The 14,562-nt window shown below is 60.2% G+C and overlaps 1 protein-coding gene across 3 annotated transcripts in view; it reads right to left on the bottom strand.

The window, feature by feature from the left end:
• Positions 1-24: 24 nt before the first annotated feature.
• The window catches only part of PHLDB1 (pleckstrin homology like domain family B member 1), a 42,660-nt gene continuing 28,122 nt past the window's right edge, over positions 25-14,562 (bottom strand). Inside the window, exons 15-25 of one of the 3 annotated variants that reach the window (XM_027578956.2) lie at positions 13,624-13,764; positions 12,102-12,242; positions 11,863-11,965; positions 11,361-11,405; positions 10,474-10,768; positions 10,297-10,387; positions 8,840-8,986; positions 6,649-6,765; positions 6,285-6,387; positions 2,202-2,287; positions 25-1,305 (exon numbers count right to left, since the gene is read on the bottom strand). In XM_027578956.2, coding sequence (XP_027434757.1) covers positions 1,165-1,305; positions 2,202-2,287; positions 6,285-6,387; positions 6,649-6,765; positions 8,840-8,986; positions 10,297-10,387; positions 10,474-10,768; positions 11,361-11,405; positions 11,863-11,965; positions 12,102-12,242; positions 13,624-13,764 — 1,410 coding nt within the window. In that variant the 3' untranslated portion in view covers positions 25-1,164. The remainder of the gene's footprint in view (positions 1,306-2,201; positions 2,288-6,284; positions 6,388-6,648; positions 6,766-8,839; positions 8,987-10,296; positions 10,388-10,473; positions 10,769-11,360; positions 11,406-11,862; positions 11,966-12,101; positions 12,243-13,623; positions 13,765-14,562) is intronic. The other 2 variants (XM_027578957.2, XM_027578958.2) reach the window with 2 other exon arrangements.

Below are 14,562 nucleotides of genomic sequence, written 5' to 3'. Positions count from 1 at the left end.
CCTCATGCAACCTGGCTTCCCAGACATACTCCAAATGCTTTATTGTTCTGTTGAGATGCTTACAAATACTGAAAATCACCCAGCCCGGGGCCCAGCAGCCATGGCCCAGTGGTGGGCAGGGAGGTGGGCTTAGTGTTAAGGCATGAAGGGCCGAGGCCAGACAGCTGGTGGCCTGGTCCTCTGCTCCCCATTTCTGTCACCCTTCCGAGGCTGAAGGGAGGGCAGCCAGACCTCAGGGTCCTCTCGCTCTGCTGCCTCCTCTCCTGCTCAGGTTCCCACTGGGGGCATCTGAGCAGCCCTCCACCCGTTAGACACTCAGCCTGTACAGAACCCGTCCAGCCGCCTCTCCCAGCGGCTTCCCTCCTCCTCCAGTCTCTGGATGTCCGAGCTTCGTCCCTTCTGGCTCTAAGCAAGGCACGAGTGGAAGGAGAGGGCTGGACTGGGGGGCCGGCAGGGAGGGGGGGGGTTGGTCTCTTCCCCTCCCCCCCCCCAGCTGGAGAGATGGCGGTACGTACCCTCAAATGGGCCCACGGTTGAAGCATGGGCGGAGCCACAGAGTCACAGCCATGAGTATGTGACCATGGCGATGAAGCAGTCACTATGGAGATCAGGGGATGGGGTTGGGGCCTCAAGGCTGACACTTGAGGTCTCTGGCCCTTGAACAAAGTAATAACAAAATTGCGGGGGAGTGGGATTTGAGAAGTACACCGCCTGAGCTGCTCCCCCACTCCGGAGGTGGCTCTCCTCAGCCCCCAAGGCCCCTGCAACGGGGGGCTGAGGCAAGAGGGGATCTTTGGCAGATTCTGGTACCATCATTTGTCCTTTGAGAAAGCGAGCCCAGGCTGGGGAGCGCAGGTGCCAGGTCAGAGCTTGAGGCCCCCTCTGTGCCAGTTCCGCAGCCTGGGCCAGGACCCTGAAGGGTTATTGCAAATTCTGAGTTCCCGGGAGCCTCCCCACTTTTTATCTGCTGGCTGGTTCTTTAGGGGGCCTGAGCTCAGACATTCACAGGACCCACTCCTTAGAACAGTACCAAGGCTTGTACAAGGGCTCTGGGAGCACTCCTGCGCGGCCTGGGGCCCAGGCTGCGGCTCTTCTCCAGGGGCCGAGCCGTGCAGCAGGTGGGCTGGCCTGAGGGTCCAGAGGCCCACGCCATGACTGGTGTGGTCAGTTCATGAACTGAGTGTAGCCCTCGGCTCCGGTGACGATGACATCCATCCAGATGCGCATGGCCTCTGCGGACGGCGCCACCATGTAGTACAGCCGGTCATGGGTCTTCACGCAGAAGGTGAGGGCTGGGTTCGGGCTCTGCCCCGGGAGAGAGGAAGGTGTAGGACAGGGCTCACCTCTGACATTCCATCTGCCCTTTGCCCTCCCTGGCTCCAGGGTGCCCTGGAGCTCGAGACTGAGTCCCAAACAGGCCCCAAACCTAGTCCCCACCCGTCAAGGGGGCCCCGGGCCGAGATGTTCCCCTCCTCACACCTGGGCCGTCCTTGGACCCTGGCGGGGCCCGTCCCCTGCCATGGGAGCGGGGGGGGAGGGGAGGCTCCATTTCCGGGCACCCCTGGGCACAAAAGTATCAACAGAATCAGACACGGAGGGCTATTCCAGTGAGGACCCAAACCTCCTCTCGGCACCAGAGGGGCAGATGGAAAAAGCTACGACTGGGAGGCTGGGCCCAGGACCCCGAGGAGCGGAGATCAGGGCTGAGGCGGCACCAGAGGCTTGCAGGGAGGCTGCTTTGCAGGAGGGCAGAGGGCCCAGGCTTCAAACGTGTCCCCTTGATCGATCCCGTCAGCCCAACCCCGTCCCTGAGAACCCCTTCCTCCCCGCCTCAGCCATCCCTTTGGCGCCGCCCGCCTCCCCACAGGCCTGCTCTCATCTCAGGAGAGGGGGCAGCGAGCCCCTCAGGGGCTCCCTGCAGCCCCCGCTGCTGCTCCCTCAGGCCCGGGGAAGGGGGCTGGAGGGGAGAGTAAAGGGGTCAGGGGCCAGGAGGGGACAGGAGGCATTATTAATGTGCAGTAGTTCTGGTTACAGGTAGGTGGGGAGGGGTACCTCAGTCACCACAGGGAAGCTGAAAAACCTCTTCTGGGAAGGGGAGAGGGAGAGAGCGAGAGAGAGTTTACAAAGAGACCGAGGAAGGGGTCCAGGACTCGAGAAGACAGGCTGCTGGGCCCACCCCTTCCCCTGCGGCCCGCCCTCACCTTGGCTGCACTGCGCAGGTGGTCATAGTACACTTCCTCGATGGCCTGGAAGTAGATGACCCCCTTCAGCTTCGTCTCATGCTTGTCTGCAAAGAAAACAGGGCCGGGCTGAGGAGGCCCACCATCCCTCAGGCAAGGGGCCACCGATGGAGCTTCCCCGTCTGGGAAAATGGGCTGATTCCCAGGACTCCAAAACAGAGCCCAACAGGGAGCCCTGAAGACATGGCCCGTGCTCAGCCTTGCTCAGAATTAGAGAATGCAAAATAGAACTTCACTGAGATAGCACTTCGCACCTGTCAGAAGGGCAAAAATATGCAAAAAATAAACACGCTCTGGGCAAGTTTATGGAGAAACAGGTGGGCTAACAGATGACAGGTGGGGTATACAGTGGTAAACCCTTCGGGAGGATTTGCCCGAGTCTACCAGAATGAGAAAGGTGTTTGTCCTCTGAGCCAATGATTACACTTACGAACATTTACCTTACAAATAACAAACTTACGTGATTGTTCACCACAACGATATTTGTAGTTTGGAAACAAACCAACTGTCCCTCAAATAGAGATTGATTAATAAATTAGAGTTTAGCACAGGATGGGATACTAGACCTCTGTTTGTTAAATGACAGAGAAATACCTCATAGGGGTAGGGTAGAAAAAATACATACAGATTCAGAAATACACCCTTCAAATGTATCCGATATATTTGCTATAGAAAGATCTGATCCAATGGCAGTAAAACAACATATCGTATGCCATTTTTTGTGTAAGGAAAGGAGTAAGAATCTCTGCATTTGTTTAAATTCTAAAGAAACTACGCAAGAGATTAGGAGCGTAGTGAGTTGTTGTGAGTAGGAGCATAATTCTCAATGTAAACCCTCTTATGTGTTTTGATTTTTGAACTGTAGGAGTGCGTTTACCTATTCAAGTCTAATAGTAAAAACCGGAAGGAAGGATGTCGCTTCCGGAGGCCGGTGGGGAGACAGGAAGGAGCAGGGCCGACAGCAGAGGTGACCCAGCCGGTGGGAAGGGACAAGGCACTGCCAAGGGAAAGCCCAGGGCCTGGGCCGTCTTGTGGCAAACACTGCTCACACCCGAAAGGTCACACCGTCAACTAAGCTCACGGTGACAGCTGACAGGCTGCCCCTTGGGGTGCACCCTCACCCCCGTGTCATTTCAGGCCTGAGTCCCTGAGCCGAGAGCTACGGCCTCCTCCCGTGCCCCCGCCCCACCCTCTGCCCCTTCAACTCCCCTTCCCTAAGGACAAGGTGGTGAGCTTCCTCAAGCGAATTGAATCCTGCTGTCTCAGCCCGCCAGCCTCTCTGCTGCTCCCTCACTGGGACCCTGCCGCCATCTTGGCTTGGCAAAGGCTGTTTACAGGCCACCGCCCACACCGCCCTCTGGTCTGGTCTCATGTCCTTCCCCGGCACCAGCCCCAAGTTCTCTCCGGCCAGGCGGAGCTTCTCCCAGGCCCTTCACTGTGGGCTCTGTGTACACTGGAATGGTCTCCATTCCCTTGGCAAACTCCTAAGTGGTCTTCAAGACCCACTGCAAATGGGACCACTGTGGTGCCCGGTCACGCGCTCCTGGGCTCCCACAGCACGGACATCCCTCTGTAGAACCGACTCTGCCGAATCTGAGCCCTCCTCTGCCCGTGCACAGGTCTCCCTCCTCCAACAGCAGCAACTATGTGCCTAGCGCACAGTAGGTGCTCAGTGTTGAATCAGTGAGTCCGAGGCACTGGCGTCACCAGAGATCAGAGATCCGTCTCTTAGGAACCTATCCTCTAATGGGGAGGAAAGCACACACATATGGGCGTTTATGAGCTACGCGACCTTGGGCATGGCTGGGAACGGCAAGGGTGCACCTACACGTCCGAGGCAGTCATGAGAAGCAGGTGGTTGGCACAGCGTCTGGCACCTGCCGGAGCCTCTGTGATCACAGGGCAGACAGAGCCTCTCTAAGGGTTCTATATGACAGAGGGCAGGACCCGTTCCCGGTGAGGCAGGGCCAGGGAAGGCTTCGCAGACGCTGTATCTGACCTGGACCCCGTAGAATAGAGGGGTTCCGCCAAGTTAGTGGGAGGAGGGTCCAGGCCAGGGCAGGGAGAATGGCAAGTTCAAGGCAGAAGCAGGCAAGTCACACCCAGGGCCCCGATCAGGTCCCCGGCCCATCTCCATCGGACACTTGCGCTTGGGACAAGGATGCAGCCCCACCCTGCTTCCCTCCAACAGCAGCTCCTTCCCACCCCTTCCTTCGCTGGAAACCACATCAGCTCCAGCCCCCGCGTCCTTACCACCCACGTCTCCTCATCTTTTGCCATCTGGCTCCCGCTCTGGACGGAAGGGCCTCTGGGTCCACGTTATTCTTGGCCTTTCTGCAGTGTCCCTCATCGCTGGCGACACTCCTTGCCTGCAAATGCCGGCTCCTCTGGCTGGCTTCCCTCCCTGTTTCCGCCCCTCCGTAGAATGTGATCTTCGTTTCACTAACCCTCAGGAAGCTCGTGAATGCCCAGCGCCAGCGCAGCACCTGGCCTCTGGCTTCCCACCTCCTGCCCTCCCCCTTTGGCAGCCCCTCCTCCTCTTCCTTCCCCAGGGTTCAGCCCTTTCCCTCTGCTCTGCTCTGAAGTCCAGCCGCCTGGGTTCAGTTTTGGCTCGGCAGCTTAGCAGCTGTGAGACCTTGGGCAATTTACTTAACCTCTCTGAACCTATGTTCCTCATCTGTAAAATGGGTATAAAATAGTGCTTCCCGCACAAGATGATGAAAAGTCAACGCGATGATGCATGCACAGTGCATAGCACAGCACCCAGTTCATGCAGCGCTCAGTGAGTGTGATCTGCCATTACTATTACTCCAGCACAATCAACTTTAACCCTGACCTTTCTCCTAAACTTAGGTGCCCCTGGGGCACTTCAACCTCAACATGCCTAAAATGGAATTCTTCTCCCCAGGCCTGTTTCTCTCAAATGCCCACAAAGTCCCTTCCAGCCCAGGTGGAAACATGGGGACACATGGGCCCCTGCCTCTCCTGCCTCGCACAGCCAGGGCCCAGGCAATCAGGGAAGGCTTCTTGGAGGGGGTGAAACTTGGTTAGGGACCAGGTTAGATGGGAGGCAGGCACTCCAGGCTTGGGTGTCTCTGCCACCAGACACTTAGGCCCGCTCCTTCCAGGCTCTGAACAGGATTGCTCTCCCCGGCTTTATGGCTAGATGGAGCTGGGTGACTGCCTGAGCAGCCCCACTAGAGACCTGAGGACAGACCCCAGCCAGGGCATTTAATGCCCATGCAAGGCGCAACTGGGCTTCCCTTTACTCTCTGCCACTGTGGCCTGCAATGTTCTAAAAATGCATGCTCTCGAACAAAGGGAGCACTGACGCAGGGGGGAGCAGAGCCCCCACCAACCCACAGGGTACACGGACTCGTAACTGGTGGAAAAGGAAACTGCGGTTTCGAGCCACTGGGATCTCAGGACTGGTTGTTCCGCAGCACACCCCGGCCTCTCCCGACCTGCGTGCCACACAGCATCCTGCGCTCAGCGTGGGGACCGTCCAGAGGGATCTCCAGGGACGGGCAATTACGCTGGAGGCAGGGTGGAGAGCAGAAGGAGCAGAGCGCGCCAGGGGGCCTGTCCCCGGGGCTGTCCCGCGCGCTCCCTGGCACCGCTCAGCTGCTTGTCTTAGAGCCTTTGAGGGAACGTGCCCAAGGCGGAATCCACAGGCCTCCACACGCCCACGGGGCCTGGGCGTCCCCTACAGCACACCCATCCTGCCTGGCTTTCCCAGTCTGTCCACGATCTGCCTCCCTGACCGCAAGCTCCAAGGGACAGAGCCGTAGGCCCCCGGCTTGTCACCAAGGCCTCAAACAGTGCCCAGAGCTTACTCCATGCTCGGTAATATTGCCGAATACGTGAACGAGCAAAAGCTGAAGGCGGACCAAGTACCGTCTGTACCCCGGCAGGGAGGGGAGGACAGGCCCCAGCTCAAGCCCCCGGCCCCACACTGGTAAGCCTGGCCTCCCTCCAGAAGACCAGCTGTCCCGGGTGACAGCCCAAGGCTCCGGGCTCCGAGACGGTCTGACGGAAACTCACCCACGTAATAGGAAAGGGTGCGCTTGAGCCGGTCGAAGACAAACCAGCGCTTCTTCCATGATTTAATCTTGCCGCCCATCTTGACCAAGTAGCCGCGGCAGACCTGGCAAGAAGCAGGAGTGAGGAAGGACCCGGCGGCGTAGCCCCCAGACCTCTCCTCCCGGAGCGGCACTATAAAAGCCGTCGCCTGTGCCTGGATTTTCGGGGGACTGTGGCCCACAACGCTTCGGGCCAGCACACCAGGTCCCGGGACAGAGACCACTCGTGTTAGGGCAGGAACTGGGGCCGCTATTCCGAAGGCCCAGGAGGTGCCCAGACTACAGGGTCCTCTCCCCAGCACCCCGGGCCCACACAGGCCTCGCACCTTGCTGCTGAGCACCACGTGCAGGCAGGTATCGACACCGTGGCCCGACGACTCAATGTGGGTCTTCAGGTCGAAGTCCTCCTTCCGGATTGGCAGGTAGCGGGTCAGAGGCCGTGCCTGGGGACAGACGGCAGCATCAGCAGTCTCCTCTCTTCCCTGCATCAGCCCCCTGTCCAGGTCCCTTGGCTTCAGTCCCGAACCCCCACTGCTGCCATCGGTCCCTCCCCCACCCCGGGGCTGTCACTCTGGTTTCCGAGCGCTTGTGGCAAAAGCAGAGACCTAGCGGGCCTGCACTGATGCAACCCCGGCCCGGGCAAACTGCTGAGTGGCTCCATGCCTCAGTTTCCCCACCTAGGACCAAGACACAGCCATCCCTGTCTTCTCCCTGTCCCTGGTCTCCCTCCTGGGCTGAATGGAATAAAGCAAGAAGCCAGAGGTGGGCAGGCTCTGGGAAACAAAGCCCAATAAGCAATCTGGCCTATGACTTCTCATCGGACCATGTTTGGATCACATGGCCTCTCTGGGCCTCCCTTTCCTTATACGTAAAACAAGGGTTTTGAACTAGATCATCACTAAGGTCTGTTCCATCTCAAAAATCCTGATACCAACTAGACCTTTTCTCCTACTCTCCCTCTACGTTAGAACGGCCGGAAAAGGAAACATCATAAATTAGAGAAAAAAACGAAACGCACAACTTCCGGGAGGTACCCCGAAGACGGGCTGGCTGTGCCCCCTCCTACAGCAGACACCGGTGCCCCTGCAGCGACACCTGAGCCCCAGGGCAGGGGGCTGTAGGGGAGAGAGACGCAAAGTGGCCACGGGCTGGGGCAGGAAAGGGGACCTGGACTCCTGACGGAGAGGCCAAGCATGGAGGTAAAACTCAAGAGTTTCTGATTATTTTTTTATTTCTATTTTTTTGAGAGAGAGCAAAAGAGTGAGCGTGAGCGGGCAGAAGCAGAGGGAGAATCCCAAGCAGGCTCCACACTCAGGGCAGAGCCCGATGTGGGGCTCGATCTCATGACCCCGAGATCACGACCTGAGCTGAAATTGCGAGTCAGACGCTTAACTGACGGAGCCACCCAGGCGCCCCCTGGTTATTTCTTAATTCCCAAACCCAATCCAGGTGGCCTACCCCTTAGAATTCATGCTGTTGCCTCACGGAACATCAGGGACCTGTGGTCGCTGGTCACTGCTGGGGAAGATCCCACAGGACCCCCACCCTGGGGGGGGGGCTTTATAAGACTCAGCAGGAAGGACTAGCCTGAGTCCCATAGGCTCTCACATGGGGAGGGGGGCAGGATCTGACACAAGAGACATGGGTGGAGCTCCCTATACAACCTAACTTCTCCTGCCACCTTCAACTGTTCTGCCTAAATCTGTGTAAAGAAAAAGCTCAGGGGAGCCTGGGTGGCTCCGTCGTTAAGCGTCTGCCTTCGGCTCAGGTCATGATCCCAGGGTCCTGGGATCGAGTCCCACATCCGGCTCCCTGCTCGGCGGGAAGCCTGCCTCTCCCTCTGACCCTCTCCCCTGCTTGTGTTCCTGCTCTCGCTGTCTCTCTCTCTGTCAAATAAATAAATAAAATCTTTAAAAAAAAAAAAAAAAAGAAAAAGCTCAGGATTCCTGTCCCAGAACGAGTACGGTTCTCTCTTGGAGATGTAAACAGCAAGTCAGAGTGACACCATCTGCTGGTGGGGGCCTGGAGCCCCGAGTGTGGTGCAGTGAGGGCCAGGACAGCCACGAAACACACACACACACACACACACACACACACTCGCACACACACACACACACACTCGCACACACCACACCACACACACCCCCACACCCCCACACCCCCCCACATGCACACCCCACACACACCACGCACACACGCACACCCCCCACCCCATGTACACCCCACACCCACCACACACACACACCCCCATACGCAGACCACACACCACACACACACACCACACACCCCCACACGCAGACCACACACCACACACACACCCCCCCACACACACACGCGCCCAGATCTCTGTTCCTGGGGGCTGAACAAGTCCCAAACTGAATTCTGCTTGTACTGAGCCAACAGCAGTCTTTTCTGGAGAAGAGGCTTTACAGCCCCCAGGGCTAGCCCGGGGTATCCCCAGCCCTCCCCAGGCCCACCCTCAAGCCCACCGCCCAGCACCCCCCAGCGCCCACACACCTGGGAAAACTGTTTCTCCCGCATCTTGACCTCCTTCTCCACCAGCTGCTGCCTCCTGGCACTCTCGCTCTGCAGCCTCCGCTCTACCTGCTCACGCCTCCTCCGCTCCTCCTCCAGGGCCTGCCGCCGGAGCTCCATCTCCCGCTCCTGCCCCCAAAGCCAGCGGTCAGCGCCCATGGCTTTGCCCTCTGCCGCCCCTTCCCCCCACCGCCCCTCCTCAGGCTGGGGCAGAGCTGTGGGAGGCACCCACCTCAGAGGGCAGCCTGGCACCAGGGAGCATCACCCCCAAAACCCACCCTCTGCAAGCACCTTCCCGGTCGGGTTAAACACTTTCAAGTGCTCAGATCCGGGCTCTGCCGGATGAGCTCTGTGAGCCTGACAACATCATTCAAACCCCCTCGGCCTCCGCCGTCTCATCTGTAAAATGGGGCCGAGGGCGCCTCCCTTCGGGGATCATAGGGAAACTTACACGAGGTGGTGTATATAAACGGCCCATCACGGATGCCGGCAGGACGGAAGCACCGAATAAACGGGGCTCTTACACTTCTTACCTGAATTCCTACCACACACATCACCTAAGGGACTTTTCCTGATACTGAATATTTTCAGGTAGTCCTTCCCTAATCATCACTAAGGCCCTTTGAAGCCAAATAACAAACATGCGTAGTCGAACTTCAAATTTTATGGGGAAAAAATGAACTTACAGAAGCCATTCTTAAGAGTCTAAAAGTCCTTAAACCAAATCATCAAACACAAAGCACGTCAGTGACGTTTTATGTCCTCATCAACAGTAACGACCTTCACACCGTGAGCTCCTGTTTGCCATTTCTTCCCAGCTCAAAATTGAGCAGAGTCTCCTTTCTCTCTGTTTGCCGAGAGCTCTTCGTAAATGTGCCCTCCTTCGATGGGAGTACGACTGAGAGGCCTTCTTTTCTGGCTGCCCTAGCGGCTGCCTCCCACCCCCCAAATCCCACTCTCACCTGCAGAGACGCAGAGCGCCCGGAGGGTGGACAGAGACCCCCCCCACCCCCTCCCCAGGCACGGGCTCCTCAGCCCCCAGCGCCCCCCGTGTCCCCTCCGCCGACACCCCTGCTCTGGCCTGGACACCTGCCTGCTCTTCTAGTCCTACCCCTTGGGCCCCCGTTCCCGCCTTTCCTCGCCATCCCTGAGAGGAAGGACCTGCCGCCGGGGAGACCAGAATCGGAGTTCCCGTGGCGGCCACAACACCCAACACCCACAGAGGCAAACACACAAAGGCCGGAAGGCGCTGCTGGGCAGATTCACGGTGGACAGTGCTTACTGTGCCGCCGCCTCTTGTCCTAAGAGCTGCGACACCTGCCACGTGGCCAGGCCTCCTCCACTTGAGGAACACTGACTTTAAAACCCTTTCTTCCTCGAGGGAAGGTCTGGAGGAGCCTGGGGGCGGGGGGGCTGCGGCCAGCACCGGCCTGCCTCACCCTGGACTCCATGAGCCGGCTCTTCTCCGCGTGCGCTTCTTTCAGCATCTTCTCCATCTCCTCGATCTTGCCCACGTCCAGGCCGCTGGCACTGGGGGAGGGGGAGAGCGGGGGGGGGGGCATCAGGGGGCCGGGAGGCGGCTGGCAGAGGCAGGGCCGGCCCCCCGGGGAGGGTACCTGGACATGTTGTCGGGCGAGCAGGCCGAGTTGCCGCCTGTGGAGATGCTGGTCTCCATGCTGTCCGAGCTCTCCAGGCTCAGCGTGTCGTAGGCATGCTCGCTGTCCTCCCCGCGCTCCCGGCCGGCCGGCAGGTGGTGCAGGATGGAGTGGTGCATGAGCGGGGGGAAGCCGGAGGGGCCCGGCGGGAAGGGGGCCGCCCCGTGCAGGGCATCCCACTGGCACTGCGCCTCGGCGGCAGCCTTCTGCTTCAACTCGGCCAGGCGCCGCCGCTGCTCCTCAATCACCTGCTGCCCTGCGGGAGGGGCGGGGGCAGAGTCACGGCGGGCCCTCTGGGGAACACTGGCATCACAGAGGGAAGAGGGGAGCAGGGAGAGGTCAGCACAGGGCCCAACCCTCGGCGCCCCCCACCCCAGCCCCAGGTCTGGCTGCCCTGCCAGCACTCGGTTGCCTGCACGACCGGCCACGGCCACATCGTCCGGCCGCAGCGCTCCTTCTGCATCCTAAGCCCCACAGGGCACTGCCCCTGCCCTGGCAGTGCCTCCAGCTCACAACCATGGCCTGAAGAGCAGGGCAGGGCCCATGCACCACCCCCCGCCGCCTGCTGGGGAGGGGAAGGGGTGGGGGAGGGGGTCCGTGAGCAGGGTGTCCATGCAACCCCAGCAGTGATGCATAAGCAAGAGCAACACCAGCAGGGAGGAAGGGGAGACGAGGCAGAGCACTGCTGAGGCAGAGCCAGCCCGACTCGAGGGGCAAGACCAAGGGACACCCCATCCCAGCTCAGCTTGGCGGGGGGGCGGCAGCAAGGACCTGCGCAGGATACATCATGCAGATGCCCAGGCAGGGCTGCCTGACCAAAGCAATGCCCCCAGTGACCAACGCTCTACCTGCTGGGTTGTCGGCTGGGGGGGGCTCGGCAGGAAGCGACTCGCCTGGTGTGGGGGCCCCGGGCAGAGGGTAGGGTAGAGAGACACAGAGGGGATGAGACGAGGAAGACGCACAGACATGGGCTTTCAAAACAACCAAAAGGCACACAGGCAACAAGGACTCCTGGGTCCCCAGAGCCGGTATCTTAGGGAACCACCTCTGGAGGCCATCAGGTGCACCCCCTGCCTCCAGACAGGGCAATGTCCGTCCCAGCTCAGACCAACAAGCATCTCCCTTCTTTGCTGAGCTCTCTGGGAAGGATCGCACGGCCCCCAACCCTTAGTCTCTTGATAGATATCCAGGAAGCTCTTCTTCAGATATTGAATCTAAATGCTTGCTGTGCTTGCCTAGAACGCCATTAAAGCAAAGACACCCTGCGAAAGGTGTGGCACGGGGGGGCGGGTGGCATATATCCAGGGCCCCCCGGGGAGAGCGGGGGGGGGCAGGCCCGCAGCCACTCACCCTTCTGCTGCAGGGCCAGCTGGCGCTTGGTCTCGATGTCCTGCAGCGTGGCCGCCAGGTTGCGAGGGAGGCTACCTGTCCCGTTCTGGGCGAGTAGAGCACTCTGCGGGGGGAATGGAGCACTGGGACCTGGGGCTCAGAAGAACGCCCCCTCCCAAGGCTGTCCTGGGCGGCTCTGACCCCTCCCCAGTGGCACAGCCTCCACATCCCTACCCCAGCCATGCCCACGGTCGTCAGACCTTTGGGGAGGGGCTCCGGCCCAGGGTAGCCACGCTGAGCTGGGAGGAAGAGGAAGAAGAGCCAGAGGAAGAGGGGAGGGGGCCACTGCGGGTCCGGGGCAGGGGGCTTGTGGCCTCACCATCCATCTTGGAGCGGTAAACCTGGAGGGAAGAGATCCTGACTGGTGAGCTCCAGCCCCCCCCACCAGCCAGCACCCCCATGTCACCTAGGCTGACTGTGATCCAGGCCCCACCCCAGCACCAGGCCAACAACAGCATTGAGCTTCTTGAGCCAACCCAACGGACGGGTGTTACTGGCAGCCACCAAGCCTTTTTCCAGGCAGCTCCTCTCTGGACCAATCCCTGGTCCCAGATCTCAGAAAAGGTCTCAGAAAATCGACCCATGTGAGGCGGCATTCACATCACATCGGTTGGACAGAGCTGTGCGGGAGACCAGTGGGAGGCCGGGGTTCCTTCTGGTCCAGCCTCGGCCACTAACAGGCTGTGTGACCTTGGGCCATGTACCTCCCAGCTCTGGGCCCTAGATCTGCAAAAGGAGAGAGCAGGGCTAGACGAAGGAACTGTCAGGCTCCCTCCCAGCCCTCATGTTTGCTGAATATGGGGTCTGGAGTCAAGAACCCCGACTCCTTGCACAGGCTCTGCTACTTCCTAGTCGTGAGGCCTTGAGGAGATGACTTATCTTTTCTGGGCCCCAGTGTTTGCTCTGTAAGAGCAGAGAGTGAACTGCTGATGATCATGTGAATCGAAACACGTACAAATAGAGCTGCCTCATGTGCTAGAAGAATCGAACTCCTCCCAAAGGGAACATGGAATTAGAGCTGAGACACAAATGTAGAGGTGCGGTGCCTGCACCCCAGGAGGGAATCTTGAGCGCTGGGGTCCTGGGCACAGCCGCACGTCAGTGGAGCACGCCCTGACCCCTTTCCCCATGCCACGGTTAGCAGCTGGCTACAGGCTGAGGTCACCTGTACCCTCCACGGAAACGCTGAGGAGGCCTGGGCACGTCCTCATGGCTGTTACTTCAAAGTCTGTCCCACCAGTACTGCCCCCGAGTGTCACCCCTGGGGAGACCCGGAGAGCAAAATGCCGGCCACACTAGTTCCAGCTGCAAGAGGCCCAAGAGGGCATCAGCCCAGCCCCGCCCACCCCCACCCCCCCAAAGGAGGGAGAGACTCAGGCCTGAGCGCTGCGGGGGCCAGAGCAGAGCCATGGTCTGCCCTAGCACCAGGCACCAGACCCACCCCACCCTGACCCCCCCCTCCGGAAGGCCCTTCCCCTGCACCAGCAATCCTCTATGCCGTCGGTGGATCACAGGCTGGCCCTCCAGCTGCCCAAAGGGCCAGGACGCTGCCCATGAGGAGACCTCGGGGCCCAGAGGCCCCTTTCTGCCCTGACTCGACTGACCGCCCCTCCCCCACCCCCCCATCTAAGGTGGCGCTGTGTGGCTGCTGGACCAGCAGGAGGTACCCAGAGCAGAGAGGAGCAGGGCTCGGGGAGGGGCGGGCAGGGGGAGAGGGGTTACCTGCAGCTGCCGGGAAGCTTTGGCAGGCAGAGGCGGGGGAGAGGAGCGCGGGGAGGCCGCCGCGGGGCCGGTCCCCAGCCCGGCCATCAGCTCCTGGTACCACTGCTCTAAGTCTACAGCAGGGAGAAGCAGCTCCTCCATCTGGAGTGGGGCGTGGGGAGCAGGCGTGGAGAGCAGGCAGGAGGGGAGGGGAGGGGAGGGGAGGGGAAGGTTGGAGGAAGAGTAAAGGCAGGCCTCGATCAGGGGGGAAGCAGGAAGGTGAGGGGGAAGGGAAGGCAGGAAGGGAGAAAGGACAGCACAGAGAGAAGGAGGAGAAAAACAGTGAGAGAACAGTTGCTGCGAACACGCGGAGCGCAAAGAGGAACAGTCAGGACACAACTCCCAGACTGGAGACTCGTGCTCTGCTAGCTTTGATGCCGGCCGGCCCGGCCAGCGCCCGCAGGCACCGAGCACTCCCGGGCCGGCCTGGAGCTCCGAAGCTGGGAAGCCGGAGCGGCGCGTGCGTGCACGCACGCACGCGCACGGCCACACCCGCCGTGGGCGGAGGGGGGGTGGCAGGAACACACAGACCACCAACCTTGGGTGAAGGCGTGAGAGAAGCGGAGGAGGAGGAAGAGGGCAGCACGGGAGGAAGGCAGGTGGTGGGAACCAGGTGCCGGGAGGCAGAGGCCCAGAAAGGCAGGCCTGGCGCAGGGGCTGTGGGCACGGGCGAGGTGCCCCACATCGCCTTTAGCTGCTCAAGCGTCACGTACTTGGGGGAAGGCCAGGATGCAGGAGGGAATACAAGAGGTTAATGGAACTGCGACGCAAGAGATGACCCTGCCCATGGGCAAGGGAAGGGTAATCCTAGGAAGCGAAGAGCAGCAGAGCCTTGCATAGCCCGGGAAGGCGAGTCCTCTCAGTAGGACGCCCTGGTGCCACAGCAGAACGCCTGCCCCT

Source organism: Zalophus californianus, chromosome 11, assembly GCF_009762305.2.
Source record: "Zalophus californianus isolate mZalCal1 chromosome 11, mZalCal1.pri.v2, whole genome shotgun sequence".
Taxonomy (NCBI): Eukaryota; Metazoa; Chordata; class Mammalia; order Carnivora; family Otariidae; genus Zalophus; species Zalophus californianus.
This window is presented reverse-complemented; position numbering and strand designations above follow the sequence as displayed.